The following is a 20,017-nucleotide window of genomic DNA, read 5'->3' as shown; positions in this document are numbered from 1 at the left end:
GAGCAATTTATTGAAAACAGGGCTGGAGCGGAGTCTTGCTTACTCTGCATTGAGGTTTCTCTCTTCAAAATCAACTTGTTGGTAAACTATCCACCCTTCACAGACATAACTCTAACTCCATCCACATAAAGCTTGGAAAAGCAGCAGCAGCACTCAAATTTCATTTGCAGCATGCTAAGTGGTCAGGGATGGTACGGTGAGCACATACTTGCTAGTCACTGCAATTCACATGGCTTTGCTGGTAACACAGCCAACGTTCTGGACACCCAATTCAAGTCGCTTTTTCAGAAGAAAGCTGAAATGTGTTTTGTTTGCTTATTATAGGACAGCACTGGATATCTTTCAAAAATGCAGCCTAAAAAAAACAATGGCAGGAACTGCCACTGTGAACTGCATCTCCCTGGAGGCTTCTAGGGCTCTTAGACAGCCTTACTGTAATTAATCTCCTGCAACTTGGAGTAAAAGTCCAGGAAAAGACTGGTGATGCCTACTTGCATCGGCATAGCACCACTCAGCAGCAGGGTCCTGTTACGCAAGATGCCATACAAGCACAAAGCAAGGCATTTTTGTCAAATGAAATCTTCCCTCTTTAAACCAAGTGACAGACTAAACAGTATTCTTCCCACACTGGCGAGGAGAAACTGAGGCAGAAAGTATTATCTACCCTCAGCTGAACAAGTCTGAATTCCTAAAATTTACAAGTCCTCCTAACTGTGAGATTGCCTCCTTTCAAGATCCAGCATCTTGTAAGCCTGCCTTTTGCCAAACACTGGGCTTGTGCTTTAGGATATGAAAATGCTGATTGCTTCACTTGCAAGAACAAAAAGCTCAGTGATAATACTTAGGCTCTTTACAAATTGTAAAGCACCCAGCAAAGTTTCTAAATAAAAGAATCACTGGAAATGGCTGCTCTTTGTGAATTCCTGAGGTGCTGGAATCAGAACGTGTTCAAAGCAGAATCTCTTAGTAGCAAATAACTATGCAGAAGATGGTAATTTTGGTGTATTCTGAACAAGGAACAGTTTTTGCAGCTGTCATTTCCTTGTGCCTGGAAATTGGAGGTCAGCCCTCCTGCCAGTCACTAGAAGCAAAGGCATCCCTTTGAAAACAAATGCTTGATTTGCCTCCTCCATCTCTTGTGGCTAATGATCATCATGTCACTACTGAACTTATTCTGGCATCTCCTCCTCTGAGGCTGACAACCCGCCATTGCTACCATGGCTGTTATCTGTGACTGGTGTGGTTTCATTTCAATTCCCTTTAGCAAAGCAGAAGAAAAGAGAAACAAGAAAAAGCAACTGTGTTCCAGCTGCTTGGGATGCTGTTTACAAGAAGGAAAATGAAAAACAAGGTAGAGTACCAGCTTGCTGCTACATCCTAAGAAAGGTACAGAAACTAGCCAAAATCCCCAGAGCTCAGGATGTGTGTTTGGGTTAAAATGAAGTAATCTGTTCAAATAATCGTGTGTGGTTCAGCTCAGGGACAGAGACGAAGGCAGCACCTTCAGCTCATGCCTGAGGTCCCAAGTATACAGTCTGTAGCACTGAAAATGCTTTCAGTTGCTCAGTGAAGACACAGAGCTGACAGCCTCAGACAACAGCAGCCACTTCACATCCTCCCCTTGACCTGGATGCATCTACATACTGGCTGCTTGCCCAGGCCAGCACTGTACAGCACACTGGGCACCCAGTAATGGTGGGTCTAATTGCTGGATGAAATGAAACTAAGCACCTGTATTTACCCTCAGTGCTGGTATCCCTCACAGTTCTGCAGAAACACCACTATCCTGTCTGTAGTGCCTCTTCTTTACACTTTTTGTGAGAAGCACTCCTTATACCGTTTACTTCTTTAGCATTCTGAAAGACAGGCCCAATGCAGCTCACATGGTTGTGCTCCTGTGGTCTTTATGGCATATGTTGAGAATGTGCAGGATTCAGCTTTTGCTCTTTAGAACAAAAGGATATTCCAGGAGCTGATAGTAGCAAAACTATCCTCCCATATAAGCCAGCTCAGTGTAACTACCCCAAGGTTGCAGACGGCCTGAAACAACAGCTCTGAGCAACAAAAGCTCTAAACATGCTCTTAACTTTGCTGGTAACTCAGCCCTTACTAGCAGCAGTTTAAATGTCAGTGTTCACTGCTTCACAGTTTACATCAGCAGTAAAATGGGAGAACACTGTTTGTAAAAAGGAGAGGCAGGAATGACTGATGGGAAAAAATACTGAGGGTGGAAAATGATGAGAAACATAGAGCAAAAAGATAGGTGCTCTTCCCACCACTGGATGTCATACATAATGCCAAGGTACTCATGACAAATAACAATCCAGTGAATTAGTACATAAAGGCCACACCTGATCTACAATCCTGTACTCCTCCCCCCTCCCTCCTGTACGTGCTCCTGGAACAAAGAGCTGTAAAATTCATTTAGCCAGAAGAGACCCCAAAAGTGAAATGATGTATTACTCAAACTGTGAAGGAGTTCTTGGTTTCCACCAGGTGTTAGTCAGGCTGCTGGTGCCATAGAAAAATGACTCTTCACTAACGAGACTTACAAAAGTGAAAAGAGAACAGTTTACATTGGTTCCAATTACCCAGACTAAGGATACAAGATGAAAAGAGGCAACATAAAAAAGAAGCATCTGAAAAATAATAATATTCATGTGCTCAGAGAATAACATCTCAGAAAAAAAATATGAAACCCTGAATACGGCATGGTAAACAGGTAGCACCAACATCTGCTCCAGAGCTGTAAGGTCAGCCTTTGCATTTGTTCACCAGCAACTTTATCGCTGAAAAGAGATTCAGACTGGACACAAGCACAAGGCTGCTCTCTCTGCTGCTGGTAACTATAGAGTAGCAAAGCCCTGGATGCCTCCTTTCAGCAGCAGCCATATCAGAACCATAGCTGCTGATGCACCTACAGCTCACAAAGTCATGATTGAGCTTTATATTCAGACATGGAACCTTAACCTCCTGTCACCTTGCTTTGTCAGGCTCAGCAATCTCAAACAACAGATGGCACATGGAAGGGGTTGGGATGGCGGATGACAGTGAATATATATAATGTTCTATTTGCATTTGATTCTAAATTTGTCCCCCAGAGACTGTGAGGGTGCGTAGCCTTAATCAGCATAGAGCTCCAAAGCAGCATGTTGGTACCAAGATCAAGGCCACAATCACTCCAAGCTGGGTAGCCAAGAGCATCGTGCCATGCTACTGGAACAGAGATGCAGCAAGGCTCCTTCAGCAGTGGGTGTTAGGCTGGAGCTAATCAACAGGCGAACTCTGCCCAGCTCTTGCTGTGCTCCAGACACAGAAGGTATCCCACATTCCAGGGGAGGTCTGAATTCTTTCCCAGCTTTTTTGTTTCTAGCGGAGTGACTGCTGCAGCACCCAGAGAAGCTCCCAGTTAGGATAGAGGTGCTCATTCACCAGTAGGCTGAGAAGAGCTAGAACCACAGTGCCATTTAGTACTGAGGGTATTTCTGTCAGTTACCTATCGGACTTCAGGAGAAAGCAACTCAAAGTCCTGTTCTACTAATGTCAGTGTAGGCTCTTCTGGAATGGAAGCAAGGACTGCTAAGTGAGTATGCCAGACTGACATGGAATGGAAGCAGTTAGTTAGATAAATACAGTGGTGGGAGATTTTTCCAAACTGCATCTTGTAGCCTGAACTTCTTACCCCAGAAACAACAGAAATCAGAAAGAAGCATGAGAAGAACGAATAGAATGGAATGGCAAAAAGAAGAGGCAGGAGGATGCTGAACGTCTGACACATGGGCAGGACCTAGTACCTTTAACTATAGGCATACACAGGAAACTCATGCTCAAAGCTCTCTGAAACCTCATTAATGTCTGTATTTCCTCTATGCGTTAAACTTTGTACCAACAATATACCTAAGAAGTAATTTAGCCACTCATAAAACAAAAGTAGGGAAAACATGTCATGTAACATGGAATAAAGCACCATTAAAGGGAATGAAACAAAGCCTTTTATCAAACAAGGGTAATGATATGTTAGAACAACGTGACCGAATCATTAATTTTGCACTAAGAATATTTTTTTTCTATGGAAAACCCAAGCGTTTGGAGTAAGCAGACGGCTCAGCCTAAAGAGCTGGAAAATATGTACCCCTCAGTGGGGAGCTGTAATATATTTCCCCTTTTCTGTGCCAGATTCGGAGTGCTCAGCCAATATAGAATTAAATGGACCTTGGCAAAGCAGCTTCCTGAGGAGCATAATTAGCTGGTGGCTTGGAGTGCTCTCTAATTCAATTAGCAGCACCATTTATCAGAGCCAGCTGAGATTTACATTTGCACTTGCTGACGTCAATGTGAGACTAGCAGTGAGTCCCAGAAGCCTCCAGTTCAGCAGGAGTGAATTGAACTGCTGGGGTCATTTATTTTCAAAGAACAAGAGCTGGAGTTCAGGGTTGGGGGGGGGGAGGTGTGTGATGGGAATTTTTCCCCCAAATGCTCCTTTCTCTGCAGCCACTGAGCTACAGACCTGAAAACTACACTGGCAGCTCCCCTCACAGCAAGGTTCTGAAGTGACACTTGTGTTCCACCTTGCCTTTTGTTAAAAAGGCTGCATTTTCATAGTGTTTTGTACTTCATTTCATAAATAGCAGGGGACATTTCACAATTGTGTGGAAGCAGGTGCCAGATTTGAGATGTCATTCTGCTGAGCTGGGGAGAGGGGTGGTACATGCTCAGAAATGCAAACCCTCTGTATAGATGTTGCAGCAAAATGCCAATACTCAGATGCAAAACAACGGATAGGTATTTACCTGCCACCGCTGTTACAGAGTTGAAGCTCCCCACTCTTTCATTCATTGCCAACAAACTCCTGGAGATTAGTGGGAAGCTAATAAACTTTTAGTTCAAGTGGGAAACTGCAACATAGGGAAGGTTTAAGAGACCTGGACAGACACGAGGGAGCACCAAGTTTCAGCTGAACACCTGTATCACTCATCCACCCTACCTCTTCTCCAAAGGCCAAACTACAGAAAGAAATATAAAATACATGACCAAGTCAGACAGGCCATGGTTTCTGGCTTACTGTTCTTCTTCAGGGGAAAGAGAATCTGTCAGACAAGCAGGGTGACAAGATGAGGAGACACTGCTGGTTCTCTCAGCACCAGTGGTACCCGCCCCAGGTATGCACATGACCTTCTAGTCTTTCACTAGCACTGTGCCCTCAAGCTGCCCCACCTGCCGACTGCTGAAGGGACAGAGCCCAGCGCTCCAAATTGCAGGAGCTCTGAAGGTACTAACAGCAGGAATGGAAATCAGACCTGCTGCTATGGCAACCTGGCCTCCTCCACTGGTGAAGGCACCACACCTCCCCTCTCCTCCAGCTGTGAGCCGTTGGTAAGGAACATCATGTAGAATTTCCATGCAGAACAAGAGCAGGAGCAGAGGAGGCTGACAGGCGACACCAGCAGGGCTAAGGGTCTTACTGCCTGATCGCCTCCTGGGACACGTTCTGCAAACCCTCTTTTATTCCAAGTCTCCCACTAGCGCAACAGCATCTTTTGTTAAGGAGGACACAGCAGCTAGAAAGATCCTCTTTCCTCCCCATCACCTTTAGATGATCTGTTCTAAGGTCTTGCCAATTGCATAGCCAGTAAGTATGTTCTGCTTTCCCCACCGTCAGTATTCTCCTTTTACATCTCATCATTACAGAGTCAGAATGCTCTGAAGTTTCAGGATCTCCCTGCAACTCCCTGCTGCTCCATAGTGAGATGCTACCTTTATAACAAGCCAAGCTATTACTTCCAGTGGTAACAGTCACATGCACTCTCCCTTCACAAGCCAGACATGAAGGACCACACACAGAAATCAACATCCCTGTACTGAGTGGGTTAGCAGATTTTAGCTGTGGGCTTGCAGAGACAGTTAGCCAACAAGAAGCATACAGCTTAGGAATCTAGCTGGAGTTGAGATCTAAATGCAGCACACAGTATCATATACCAAATCAAAATGATTGCACAGGTTTGCAGTGCCAAGCTTAGGAATAAGTTACCAGCCTCAGTCTAGCAGGAAGTACTTTGACAGCATTTCCCCTAGAAGTACAGAGCTGCACCACCACATCTACCTATGTATTCAGCTAAATTCATAAGCAGCAAGACAGATGCGTGGCAGGATGCAGGGGTTTAGCTGTAAGTAGGGAAATTCCTTAGGGCTATCAATTTCCCAATAAGAAGGGGAAAAGAAGAAAGAAAAATGTCATGAGTGACTTGCAGAAACAGCATTAAAGCAGTGAAGAGAGTGACAAAGACTCAGCTCATTACTGAGCTGTGTGTTTAACTCCAGCTTAACTCCTTGCACTGAATCCAGCCAGCATTACAGCCCCATGGTTAAGCCAAGGTAGCTTAAAGGGTCACTTGGACATGACTCAGTACCTCTGATTGACTTCAAAGGACTTTAGATGCGGTCCAAACAATCAAAGCTTGGCTGTTTAGCAGAGGATAAACCAGCTTTAAAAACACATGAATGTGTCTTAAAAGCAGAAAGGCACATGCAGGAGTACATGCTTTGCACAAAGAGTCCTTTGTAAAACTCTTAACACAGATGCTTCTTTTGCCTCATTAACAAGACTCATTGGCCATCTCATTTTCCTTCCCTAAAGTCCTGCCCAAATGTAACAGCAGGTCTCTTGGAAAACATAGTTCATAAAAGAACTTGCCAAAAAAAACTTGTTTGTGTCAGCAAGCTGGGAACATAAGAGCACTCCTGGGAGCTGCTCTAACCTTATCACTCTTTCTCACTGTTCAACTGCTTTTACCAGCCCCCCTCTCTGGAGGGTCCTATTACTAGGAAGTAATAAGGTCTCACATAGAAAATAGGAGGGCACTGAACTCTCCGTTAGTTTTTTTTTTTTTACAGAGATTTTTTTTTTTTACAGAACTGTCCTGTTGTGACAGACACGTGACCAGAGCTTGAAATGACTTTATATGAAATAACCATCTCCTTACAGCTGAGAGTTTCTGTATTTTCAGGAATGTATTAACAGCATTACCACTCTGACAACCCTGATTCCACCCATTATTAGCCTGAAAAAGAGCAATTGCAATCTCTGCTTCTCACAGAAGTTCCTGTTCAAACACACAAGCAAGTTGTTCAGTGAGCAGCAGAACTAACAAAAAACATATTCTAACACAAGTCTCTCCCATGGATTCTCTGAAGCCTAATAAAGGTGTGATCCTGCTGACTTGACGAGACTGCCTCCTCTCTCTGCCTGCCACCTTTCATAAAGCTTTAAGACCTCATGCTCTTTGAGACTGACTTACACCTGCCTTGAATTTAGCTGGAACAAGTCAGCAGATTCAAAAGTCTGTTGGAGGAAACTACACCTCATCTCCTTAGAAAGCAAAACTAAAAACATTACTTCAGCAAGAATTGCACATGGAGGGTTCTTTTCAAAAATAATCCTTCTCAACACCCTTCCCAGCTTGCTTCACCCTTCAAAGCAACCTAAATCATCAATTTTGCAAGCAGAAGTTTGACAAAGGTTCCACTGTAGCCAGCAAGCCGCCTTTACTGGAAACTAGATTACAAGCTAGCATTTGCCAATGTATCTTTCCCCCCTATACACAACTACTTTTGCAAGTAGATAACCAAACAGAATTAGTTCAGAGACTTTCCAGTCTTTCTCCCTCCCTCTCAAATCTGTAAAGCATACCTGGAAGCATCTAGGAATGGCTTGTAGGCAACGGTTACCCAGTCTTCTTTGTTGGCAGAGTACCTTGGCTCCCTTGGGGTTTCAGCTGCTGTATCCAAGTCCACGAGATAGTGGCATTTGGAAATGTCAATCTGCAGAAAGACAGACATTTGTCTGTTTTATTCCCTGTAGCCTTCTGGTTGTATATGCTCATTCATACAGGCTGTTACTTATCAATGAGAAGGGGTTAAATTTCTAGCAATGGGTGAAATGCTTCATGCGGGACACATGGTAAAATATTCTGAACATTTTCAAGTAAAAACTTCCTGAGGGAACACAGACTACCGCTACTGGTGTGGTTAAGGAGGAGAGTTCTAGGGTCCCTCTCTGAGGAAGTACCACTTCAAGGAAGCAGCGTCACACGAATTATGCATGTGACTGCCCAGCTAAATGAGCTGTGGGCAATGTCCTCAGAAGATTCACATTATGCAACCTTCTCTTTCCTGCTGGGGAGAGTGCTCTTGGATACGATCAGGATGTACTATTCATTTATACAAATACCCTGTATACTTTCTGGCTAACAGCCCCCACCTCACAGGTACCCCCATAGTTGCTGAGGAATAACTGCCAAGACAATACAAACTTTCAGCTGCAAAGACAACTTGAGCTCCTACCAGGACAAACTTGATTAATATCCATTAGAGGCAAGTTTCATACAAGGTAGTCCAGCAAGAGGCTACATTGTGTAGAAACCTCTGCACTGAGTGCAAGACATCTAGAGGAGAGAACAAGTTGCAAATAAGGGCTGAAGTCCTCCTGTTGAAGATCTAGTTGTCTTTAAGTGATCTATGTCACATTTTCAGAAGTGAACTAATCCGAAGCCTAATACATATTTAAAGTGCACCGAGGTAGCTATATTATTACAATGCAGCAGACAGCAGCAAGGCTTTTGCTGGCATAATGATATTCAGCCACTGGAGCAAAGCAAGTTCTATCAGGTGGATACCAGATGGCTCTGTGGCATCAAAACTGAGTGGTAAATGAGATCACACCATGGGAAACTCAGCTGAGGAGAATGTTGAATCCACTTGCACTGTATGAGAGAACATTCCAGGCTCTGAGAGAGGTTCTGGCTCATTAGCAAAAAGACTCCCAAACCATTAATGAAGTTTTCCTCTAAGTGATGTAGAATCATTCAGGGAAAGACAAGTTACTGCCTCAAGCTCTAAGGCTGATCTCTCTTCTGTCGCTCTAAATGCTCCCTAAAGGGTTGGTACTTCCAATGCATAGGGATTTTCCGCCAGGTGAAAGAAAGATTTCCCTTCTACCACTGCCAGTAGAGCAGAGTGCATTCTTTCAAGTTACGCTGAAGCTAAGGATAATATTCATCCTAGTCAGAGAGCAAACAGAGCACGTATGTATTTATTTGGGCATTTACACAAGACTTTAGTGGTGTACAGACCTTGAAATGTTTCTTTGTAGAAACAAGTCAGCTTTAGTGAGCAGAACTGTAAGGAATTACATCCTGTCCTCTTCTGTTCTCCTTTCCTTTTCCTCCTCTCATTCTTCCTTTATTCAATGTAACTGCTAGGCTAAGTGGTGGAGAACTGAATTTGATCACATCCTGAATAACAGGAGTGGGCACAGTATAGCACAGAGATGAAGCTAAGGGCACAGCCTGCTGCTGTAGCCAAATGTGTCTCGGTGTCTGGATGGATGCTACCCTGGCCAGTCTGAGTACAGCTGGAGCTTGTCTGGTTTACCACAGCTAAAGTTCAACTGTTTTGAGCAAAACCGGAGACTTTTTACTGATCAAACACATATTTCAAAAAATAGGACCAAGCTTCAGGTGGTTTCTACCATTCAAAACAGTGCTAAAGGCAATTGGAAAAGAAGTGAAAATAGTGGCTCAACAAACAACTCTGAAGGGAGGAGTTTTTAACAGTTTCAGCTTTTAGGCCTTACGTACTATTTCTGCTTGGATACATCCTTGTAAGAAACAATGCTCCTTATCTCTTTCTTAGCAGTTTCAGAGACAAATGCATCTCCCAAATAGGACAAGTACAAGTAAAGTGCTGTTCAACATGATTAAAGAAGGAAGAATTGCAAAACAAGAAGATCAAATCACTCTTTTCCCCAGTGTCTCATGGCAACAGAAACACCAAGATTTACTCTTCAATTTTCAAGCAGAGCAGTAATAAAGACTTACACCTGAAACTGAGAGATCAGTCCTGTTTCTGTAGCCATTAATTGGTTTTAAGCTCTGTGGCTCAAATAATCCTTTTAAATTATTTGTTTTCTCCCCTTTAAATGACCAATAGACTCATGCTGTTTAGATTTATTTGCTATGATGGTCCTTTCCAGTGCTTGGTAACTTTTTATTTTTTAAAGCAATCTGGGTGTGTTTGCACTTACAAGCTCTCTAAGCTTGAAAAAAAGATCTTGTCCTCTTGGTGTCATTAGCAGGCCAGAAGAAAGAGTTTTAGGAGTCGATTTAAAATTCACATTTGGTAGCTAACTTCTAATGTCCTAGGCCCTTTTGCTTGCATAAGAAATAATAAAATTGTAGGGTGACATTAAGACACAACCATGAAACAAAAGTGTGTTTTGCTCCATTAGTCACAGGCTGTGCACCAGCCAGCTGTCTGTGCTAAAAATATGCCACAGTTAAAGATTTGGTAAATTAAATACACTGCAGCAGACAGCTTCTCTCAGGTGGGAACACGCCTCCTTCCCATTTCCAGTAACTACATAATGAGGCTCAAAATAAGAGTGTTTTAACCCAGAAGACTGATCCCTGCTTTTACCCACAAGATTTGCTCCTGTGTGACAGTACAGCATCCACTTTTATGAGCAGATCGCAAAGTGCTCGTACAATGTCTTAACAGACCAAAGACAGGAGCCACATAATGAAGTATATGTTTACCATCTTCAGCCAGATCATTCATGTAAACCAGAGACCTGGTCCATTACATGTGGGTGCTTCCTATATACTGACAGACGTATCAAAGGTACCCTCCAAGGTGCTAAGAGAATGAAGAAAATATGATGCATTTCTTGGCAGTTCCTCTCATTCAACCCTCTAGGCAAAAAAAGAAAGGATGACTAAATACTTACTGAACTGAAAAGAATATTTAGTGCACTGCTAAGATTTAACCTGCTCAATAATTTTAAAGAAGACAGCTGACAATAACTTTAACATTCGTATGTGTGCACTGGTTTTAGGTTACACAATACAAGCTAGCAAAGTAACAAATTCATAGCACCAGTGTATATTTACAGATTCCCACTGAAATCACTGATGGAATTGTTTCAGTAAAGTTCCAAATTAAGTCCTCCTTCTCAGTTGCAATTATGGTGTAAACATTTATATTTAAAAAGAAAGGAAAATACAAAGGAAAAATTAAATCCCTGCTTAGTGACAAACACTTTGAGGGATTTCAAATTACTCATTCAGTTCACTTTGCTGTGATCACAGTAACACATTATACTAAACCCAAAATTGCAATAAGTAAGAATTATTACTTCCACTTCTCCTTTTTTATTGTCTTTAAATGAAAAATAAGCAGATAAAACGCAAACAGAAACCACTCATAAATGGGGAAATTTCCAAGTACTGCAAAGAGCCCATCTTTTTCTGTGACTTGTACAGTCCCACAGAAATAAAATGGGGAGACCCAATCATATGCATTATATTAATACAAATTATACAGTAAGGTAAAGAAAACAGGAATATAATCCTTACATATCGAGATGGCTCTTCCTTGTTTTGGTCATTCATATCAGTGGGAATGATCCGTGTGGCCATTGGTCCCTTGGCAAATGGTTTTGGTAACTGGCCTCTGAATTCTGAGAGGATAAACTGGAGCTGCCAACTGCAGAGAACAGTGTCAGAAAGCCCAGCAGGAAAATGCAGGAGCTAGTAACATTTTGTATTGAGAAAACCAAAAGCATAACGAAGGACATTTCATTCCTGAAGATAGGCAGACCTGCTAGAGGAGCAGTCACACTACAAATTTTCAGTAGCTCGTGGCCAACATAGTCTGCTGACAACAAACTTCAGAACCCTTTGTTTTGGATAGACTGGTGTCATCAGATACACAAGGTCTTGAAGGTTACTCCCATAAATAATTCTTACAAGAAACACCCCTTCTTATGAATCTCACCAAATTGTACCGTTTACATTAAATGACTTACTTATCTGGCAGGAGAAAGCTGCTTGGAAATCTGTGCCACTCCTTTCCCACACACACATTAACCGGTCTCCCCTCTGGCACGGTGTGAATGCTTGGGTCAGAAGCAATCCTGTGAAATTCCGGGTAGAGATCCAGGGGCCCATGGTAGCCTATGGAAGGCAGAAAGTTTAAATAAAGGTAAAGAAATAGGTGACATTCACATTACTATTTTTGAAAGACTACAATAAATTGCTCACATGTAACCTTTTAACTGATAATTTCTTGAATAAATTAACTGCTCTATGCTAAAAAGTGGCTGAATTCCAAAGCTCCCCCTCAATTTAGCAGTGCTTGTACCCTACCACCCTTATTCATGTTCTCCTGTCCTGACTGAATAGCTACCATCAAGCAAAAAAATATTGATGAGATGAGAAGGTTCACTGCATGGCTTTGATTCAAGAAAGTACTTAAGGACCCTATCTAATCTATCTACATTAAGGACACATGCACCTAATCACAAGTTTTAAATGGAAAACTGCTTTTTCAAGTGGGATCGTGTTTGAAAATTACAGTATCTGCTCTGATACCGGTCTGGATACAGGTTTTATACCAGTATAGTTGCACTTGCTGAAGGTGAAAGGCGGCAGATTTTTCACTAATAAAATTCTAGTAATTCATTCATATGCACATAATACATACTTACATTCATACATACTTACAAATATATACATACAAATATGCATATACAAAGACACACATGCAATCATTCATTAATGGTGACCATTAAAACTCCCACCTTTCCCTCAATGACACCCAAGGTTACAAGGTTCCCTATCTCTACTGTGCTGCTACAAAGCAACACAACTTTGGCAGGCCTTAAGATTTGCCAAGACCAATACCCAAGAAAGCACAGAACAAATCTTATATACCAACCTCTGAATAAGGCAACAGAGCGTGACAAGGACAAAAGGCCAAAGAGAAAGACAGTCCCCAGAGCCAGCCAGTTGGAGGAGACTGTGTAGTGTTCCAGGCGGTAGCGCTGGAATATGAAGTGGTAACATTTCTGAGGAAGGATTAAACAGAGAGCACAAAATTACTTCAACTGTGATATCTTCAGCAAAATTCTGGTTTTTATAGGACCTTTCAGCAGTGCCTGCACCTCCCACGAGATCTTTAATCTTTTTTTTTTTCACTCAGACACATAAAAAAAGCACAGAACTTCACACAGCTCAATCATTTTTCTTAACGGATAATCTAAGGTATTTAAAGACATTCTCAGCTCTTTTCCCTAGGAAAGCCTCTACTCAGACTGTGAACTGTTCTCTACCAGGGCTCCAGCCTGCTTGTTCCCAGGTGAACCAGCAGCAACTGTCCCTTTCAGGCACTTCTGTAGTACTTCCCTACATAGACAGGCATCTTTTTCAATGCTGGACTGACTTCCTCTCTAACAGAAGTTCCATGACCCAGATTCACTGAGTGACCTATGGTTGTTTACCCTGTCTGCACAAAGTACAGCTTTGAAGTGGATAAAAATACACAGCACCTTCTGCATCCACCTTTAAACATGAGCCACTGAAATTATTAAAGGAAAGCCCTTTAGGTTTTACTATTTTAAAAGCCTTTCTTGGAATACCCAGAACTACATCCATACTTGGCTTAGTCCACCCCTCCTCCTCTGCCTTTCTGCAAGAGTGATTATTCACTTCCTATCCTAATCTTGTTTCTGTTCCTCTTGTCTTGTTTGCGTTTTTCTTGTAACAGCCAGATCCACATGGTTTAGAGGAGTAGACTCTGACAAGCCTGTACTGGTGGGCAATCAGTTCTAAGCTCTCAGCTGGATACTAAATACTGGACAACATGTTATCAAACTGTCAAAATATGCAGGACAGAAATACTACAGATTTTCCTAAAGCCATATTTGGCAAAGGTTCTAAATCACCTCCCTCAATGAATGTTTTGACAGCACATAGCAATTCTCAGAGCCATGAAGCTGCTGACATTACAGAGCTTGACCCTGTACGAATGTAAAGACTGAAACTCATCTGAAGTGCTCCAGCTTAGCTCTGCAAAGCATCAGCAGTGATGGAAGACCAATGTCAGAATAGCAACTGAACAGGGAAAGAGTTAGAGTGATTTGAGGGATGCAAGAAATGGTGATGGGGAGCCCAGCACAGAACAGCCATCAGTGGTGCACAGCAGGACAGAGGAGTAATAGCAGAATGAGGCCAAACAGCTGAAAGAAGCTCAAACAAACCAGTAACTGCATTCCTGGACCTCTCTAACAGAGGAAAGAAGAATACTTTTCAGCTTTGGAAAGATCTGTATCAATCTACATCAGTGCTTTACTCTGTGAAGTGTTTCAAGTGATATTTACTAAACATGCAATTTTTGGCTCTTTCAAATGTCCAGTGCATTTTCCAGATGCCTAAACACTTCTCCTTTTGTAAATTAACAAAGGATTCTTACTAGAATACAACAAAATGTATTTTCTACATACACACATTCCTACCCCTTAAAGTTTGCTTAATAGCAGACAAAGGAGGCACAATGCTATAACAAGTTAATAATCCTTATGACATCTCTTGGATGTTGTTTTGTGTTGACACTACAGCACTGCAACTTTTCCTCACCAGAAATTCCCACTTGGGATGAGAGAACAACTTGAACTCATCATGAAATAATTAGCGGCAAGGAAATCTTCAAAAAACATTTATGACTTCACTTCTGATCACCTTATAAAGCCAAGAAATCTGATCTTTTTTTGCTGGGCTGTTAAGCAGTCTGCACTGAAGTCCAAGATTATTAGATGAGTTCATTCTGTATGACACTCGGGATGGAAATCCCAAACATTTTTGCTTTTACATCACATCTTAAAGAGGGCTAATAGTTTTCCAGATACTCTCAATCAACCTGCAGAGGAAGATTATGGTTCAGCTTGTAAAATCAGCAAGACACACACAGTGTTAGAACAGCTGTGGCTTTTGCTTCCAGAGTCTCAGACCTATCCATAACACATGGTTCAAAAACAAAATTGTACCAGCTAACATACTAAAGACAATGATCAAAAGTTATGCATAGGACAGTCCTGAACTATGTAATCACTACAGACTGCGTCACAGACACAAATATTCTGCAGATGCTCCCTTACTTTGGGAAGCAATGTTAGCTGAGTGCTTTGACAGTTATGCTTCCTAAAGGGATGAGCTCATTAAAAAAAATGTTCCACTTAAACTTACCTGAAGAGCAGAGAGAGCGACAGCACCACAGAGGCAGATGAGGGGATAGATGGGAAAGAGAAACCTCTCTTCTTTGTGGGGCTGACTGAAGAAAATCATGATCCAAATGTACATAGGAGCTAGTGTCAGCCAGTAGGGACGGCCCAGATTCTGAACTGAAAGAAACAAACACTCAGCAAAGCAGTAATGTAAGAATAAGGGGTTTATCCTTATTCTCACAATCAAAATTCCCTTTTTTTCAGACCCAAACCATTGCCTTCAGACCCAAACACACCATGTTCCGAGCAGCTGTGTGCTAAAATCCAGGTGACATGTCCAAAGAGTCAGAGTACAGAATTTGATCTAAGGATTTTCGTAGATTGCTACAATGCTAACAATTTCAACAGACTTTAGAAGACCAAAAGCAGAAAATAAGGGACTGTGTTACTTAATTCAAGCAAAAGACACAACCCATCAAGAATTTACATGTCTAAACAGGCAGCCAGAAATACTAGATTTCCTGCTGTGTATTATGTTGCACATGAAAAGATCAGATAGGATCTTCTCTGAACCTACCCTTCCACTTACAAATGGCTGTTTAGTGACTGAAATTTCCACTACCTTCATTGCTTCATTACAAAAATGACAGCATGAGAGGTCTCAGAGGCACCTTCTGCTTAACAGAGGAAATAACCGATTCAAAAATAACAACAATTACCCTGAATTTTAGTCACACTGAGGAGGGTTCTACAGCGCCTGACAATTTTCAGTCCCTTCTCTGCCCCCTTGGTGCTCCCAACAAAAGAGTTAAACAATTAAGCTAATGGCATTTCACAGACAATAAGAACAAAGCAGTTGGCAGAATCGCTCCTGCTGTTAAGTACAAGAGCACCAAGTGAACAGCAGGAAATCTTGCGTTTACAGGATCTCCTATTGAGCTTTTACTGGTTTCTGACAGTATGTCCCTTATATAAAAGGAACAGATATAAGGAATAAACCCGTTAACGTACATTTTCAGCAAGGATTATGATGCTTTTGTTTCTTATATTCAGTAAAAAAAATGAGAGTGAAGCAGTAATTGGACCAATGAATCTGAAGGCTGCTGATGACACTTAATGAATCTTCCCTAGGAAAACAGTGAAGAAGAATTCACACTTCCTCAACACCTTTTTCTTCTCTAGAGTCAATTGCCAAATGTCATGTTTTAAAACTGATGGCATTTTATTTAAGAGAAAGCTCAACCTGATGTAGGGAATATTCTGGGTCCTCTTTTCTCTACTTCAGTATATCCACACCTATGGGGAAGGCTTCCCAAAGGACGTGATATCAAGACTGCCCTGCCAGAGCTTAAGTCCTGCAAGCTGAAGAGTGCTGCTCCCAACATGGGCAGGAGCAGCAGAGACCAGAGGATGCCCATTTGTTGTAGGCTCTGCCCCAACAATCAAAAAGGAAATAACAACTCTGTTCTCTCAGAACAACTGCTGCTAAATCATTATGACAGTGGTATAAAAAAGCAGCAATGGAAGAGGTAGTAAAAGGTTCTCCAAATAACTCTAAAGATTACCATTTTCAGTGGCAGATAAGATGGAAACAACAATGGGTACTTAGTTTCCTTCTCCCTTAAGATTTTTGATGGGGTTATTTCTAATGCACTTGCATGTATGGCTGACGGTTATGTACCATACAACTTGCTAAGCTTACTCTGGGTATGGATAGTTCAGCCTTGATAACACGCCGATCCTCCTGAGTTGAAAGCAGAGGACACAGGAATCATCCTTAAAAAGAGAAATGTTTCTGTCCTTTTGCACACAACACATAAGTAGACGCATCTCACTGTGCATTCTTTCTATAGAGCAACTCCAACTGGAGTCAATATTGGACTGAATAATAAACACTAGAACTTTCCTATTACTCCAAAGACTTTCTGTGAACCTAGTTTCACTTCCAAATAAAGCAAAGCTGCTCTTTGGCAGGAAAGCTCTCCCTTTAGCAACAAGGCTGAGATCTGGGCTGCCTGTGCTTGGCTCTCACAGCTGTCTTGCACTCACCATGAAATTTCTGAAGCAGACACTCCATGAGACAAGTCAATGGCAGCACAAGCAGCGCCAAAATAAATGCCACGTTGAAATTCAGAAAGCCATTGATGAAATAGAAGGACCAGGGTTCTGTTCCTAAAGGATGACAAAAGGAAACAAGAGTTTCTAGATACAAGCATGCACGAGATCTAGGTTTAACAACAGCTTCATTCCTTCTCTGCCTCACACAAGCTGAGATAATCAGCAGCAGACATCAATTCTCCCCATTGCAAGCATAGTGGAACCAAAGAAGAGAAAGGGTGTGGACAGAACATCTTGCAGTTGGACAGAGGATGCAGCCACATGGAATAAGCCTGAGACATCTCAAAGCAGTCTCATTGTTCTGCCCTTCACCCATAAAACTACCATAACAGTGGCATGAGAGTTAGTCAATAGCCATACAAAGGCACCAGAGTATCTCACGAGCGTGGCTGCCCATGAAAATTCATTGTCTTCCCTTTCAGAAATTACCATTCTTTTCCTTCCTTTTTCATTGGGTCACAGTCATTATCACACCTGCTGCTCATGAATCACAGGCCACTCTAACAGCCTTGCCCAGCAGAGTTCTGTGACACAGAACTCACCCTTACATTAAGAAAGACTCCACAGCAAGAAATTGGAGGCAGAAATCTGTAAAACTAGGAAATTCTGCTCCAAATTAATCCTTTCTAATTGCAGAGAAGTAACAGAGGAATAATACAAAAAAGCACAATGTTAATAAGGGATCATTATAATGCTGGAGTGATGACATATGCTCCATGCTGGCAGAATAGAAAATGTACTAAAAAGGAACAAGAAAGAGTTCACATTCATACTTCACCCCGGCGAAGACTCTGCCACTGAAGTTCATTCAGATGCTAGTTTTGGTGCCTCCTTAGAATCAACACTATTTAAAATATCCCTGCTTCAATTAGTTCTTACAGTGTAGCTTCAAACAGGAGCAAGCCAACTGTGCCTCCTAACATGACACACTTGACTATTTGTTGCAAGCTTCAAATGATATCAATTGAAAGAAATTCCACAGTCCAACTGTCATTTATTTGGACTCTTAAGTCGGGATGCTTAAAATCCTGAACAATAAGGAATGCCAGTTCCTCTCACACATTTTCCACTCTCTCTGTGTGATTAGCTCAATCAGTCAGTAAATGACACGCGGGGGCTTTAATCACTGCACTGTTGTGACATGCGTCACATGCCACAGCAATTTCCTGCAATCAGAGCCACTTAAATAGGGTCCATGTTGAAATTAATCAGACAACTGAAAAGCAGCAAGGAAAACCTGAAACCTCTCCAGCTCCTACATCTAAGTATGATTAGAAGCTGTACTAGTAATGTTAGAAACATGTCATTGGAGTTACTAAGGCCAAGTCCAAGCAACAGAGGTTCATTTAGGAAACCTAAACTATAAGCACTGAAAGCAAACAGCAATTACAGATTTGGATTTTGAGGATTAGGGGGTATTCCCTCCAACTGCCTCTTAATTCTTTCAAGTCCTACAAGAACAAAATCCTCAGCCTGTGAAAGGCTGAATATCGGGTACTGTAGATTGAAAGATCATGCCAAATGATGGACATGACAGTTATTTGTATGGCAACATTCTAATAGCAGCAACGACCCTTCCCCCTTCTCTAGACTTCGTTGGGCACTCTCCATATTTAAGGACTGCAATTCTAAATAATCACTGTGATAGAACTTGAACACATACACAAAGCATATCATTTTAGGACTAAAGCATACTACCCTTAATAGGATGAGGGCTGCTGACTGTGATATGTTTGTGAGGGAAAACCCAAGGCAGCGTGGGCTATCACACTGTAAATCTCTCACTGGACGTTTAGAAAACATGCGTGCAAAGGAGGTTTTGCTTTCTTCCCAGCCCTGCTGCCTCCACAGATTCTCTTCTGAGACAACAGTGCAGGTTTTCAAAGACTTACAGCAGGTTAACATGGTTCAGCCACTCTAGTAACTATTTCAGTAGAATGCCAAGGCCACTCCCTATATGGAAAAAAAAAGGACTAGATTTGGATTCTGTAGCCTGCTTCCCCACTCCCACTGCTATGAACCACAGCCACTTTATCACAGAAGATGCCGGAATGAGATACAAAGCTTCTTAAACTGACACAAACTGTTAACCCTCTGGTGTTTCCTGGCTGCAGTTAAACTGCACAGCCAAGTCCCAGATCTGTAAAGGATTATATCAAGGACCATGCTGTCACCTTTCCACCTGCCCTGGCTGCTATGGCAAGTAAAGGAAATTAACTATGGCTTTCTCTAGTTTGCTGGGACTCAGCAACGATGGACACTTGATGCAGCACACTTCCTCCGCAATCCAGATACAGCCTTAAAGGCCCTGAGGTGTCCTGAGGGGCTCTGCTAATAAAGAGGTCAGCTGTTCTGAAGAAGCACAGCTTTAACAAAAAGGCTACTTTCCCACTTTCTCAGGGTTCTTTTTTCAGTGAGACTGAACTGCCCTTAAGAATGAAGCACTGGAGCCTCCTTCTCCAATGAGGAATTTTCTTCTCTGGATGAGGAAAACAAACAAACAAACAAAGAGAACAGTGCACACAGGCAAATTAAATAATTCACAGACACCAGGCAGAAAGCAGTAGGCTTGGTCACTGTGATGACTCACCCATTCAGAGGCATTCAGTCTCAATGCCTCCCAGGGCAAAATGCTTTTATTCTTGTTACCCACAACGACCCAGAGTGATGGGAGAAAGAATGCAATGTAAAAAAAAAAGAGCAACCCCAGTGCAAGAAGTCCTGGGCCAGAACAATGTCCTTCAAGCGGGGAGGGACACTAAGGAACTTTCCATGCATAGTACTGTTGGGAACACGCTTCCACAGTATCACCCTCAGACCATGACAGAAGATTTAACTTCTTGC

General features: G+C 42.1%; 1 protein-coding gene across 3 annotated transcripts in view; it reads right to left on the bottom strand.

Moving 5' to 3' along the window:
- ALG9 (ALG9 alpha-1,2-mannosyltransferase) overlaps positions 1-20,017 on the bottom strand; it is a 75,761-nt gene that overhangs the window by 50,308 nt on the left and 5,436 nt on the right. For all 3 annotated transcript variants that reach the window (XM_057432061.1, XM_057432063.1, XM_057432062.1), the window contains exons 7-12: positions 17,105-17,227; positions 15,078-15,232; positions 12,775-12,904; positions 11,864-12,011; positions 11,412-11,541; positions 7,688-7,818 (exon numbers count right to left, since the gene is read on the bottom strand). In XM_057432061.1, the coding sequence (XP_057288044.1) occupies positions 7,688-7,818; positions 11,412-11,541; positions 11,864-12,011; positions 12,775-12,904; positions 15,078-15,232; positions 17,105-17,227 (817 nt within the window). The remainder of the gene's footprint in view (positions 1-7,687; positions 7,819-11,411; positions 11,542-11,863; positions 12,012-12,774; positions 12,905-15,077; positions 15,233-17,104; positions 17,228-20,017) is intronic.

Source organism: Pezoporus wallicus, unplaced genomic scaffold, assembly GCF_028554395.1.
Source record: "Pezoporus wallicus isolate ANWC-B61680 ecotype Strahan unplaced genomic scaffold, APGP_CSIRO_Pwel_v1 scaffold_8769, whole genome shotgun sequence".
In the NCBI taxonomy this organism is placed as follows: domain Eukaryota; kingdom Metazoa; phylum Chordata; class Aves; order Psittaciformes; family Psittacidae; genus Pezoporus; species Pezoporus wallicus.
This window is presented reverse-complemented; position numbering and strand designations above follow the sequence as displayed.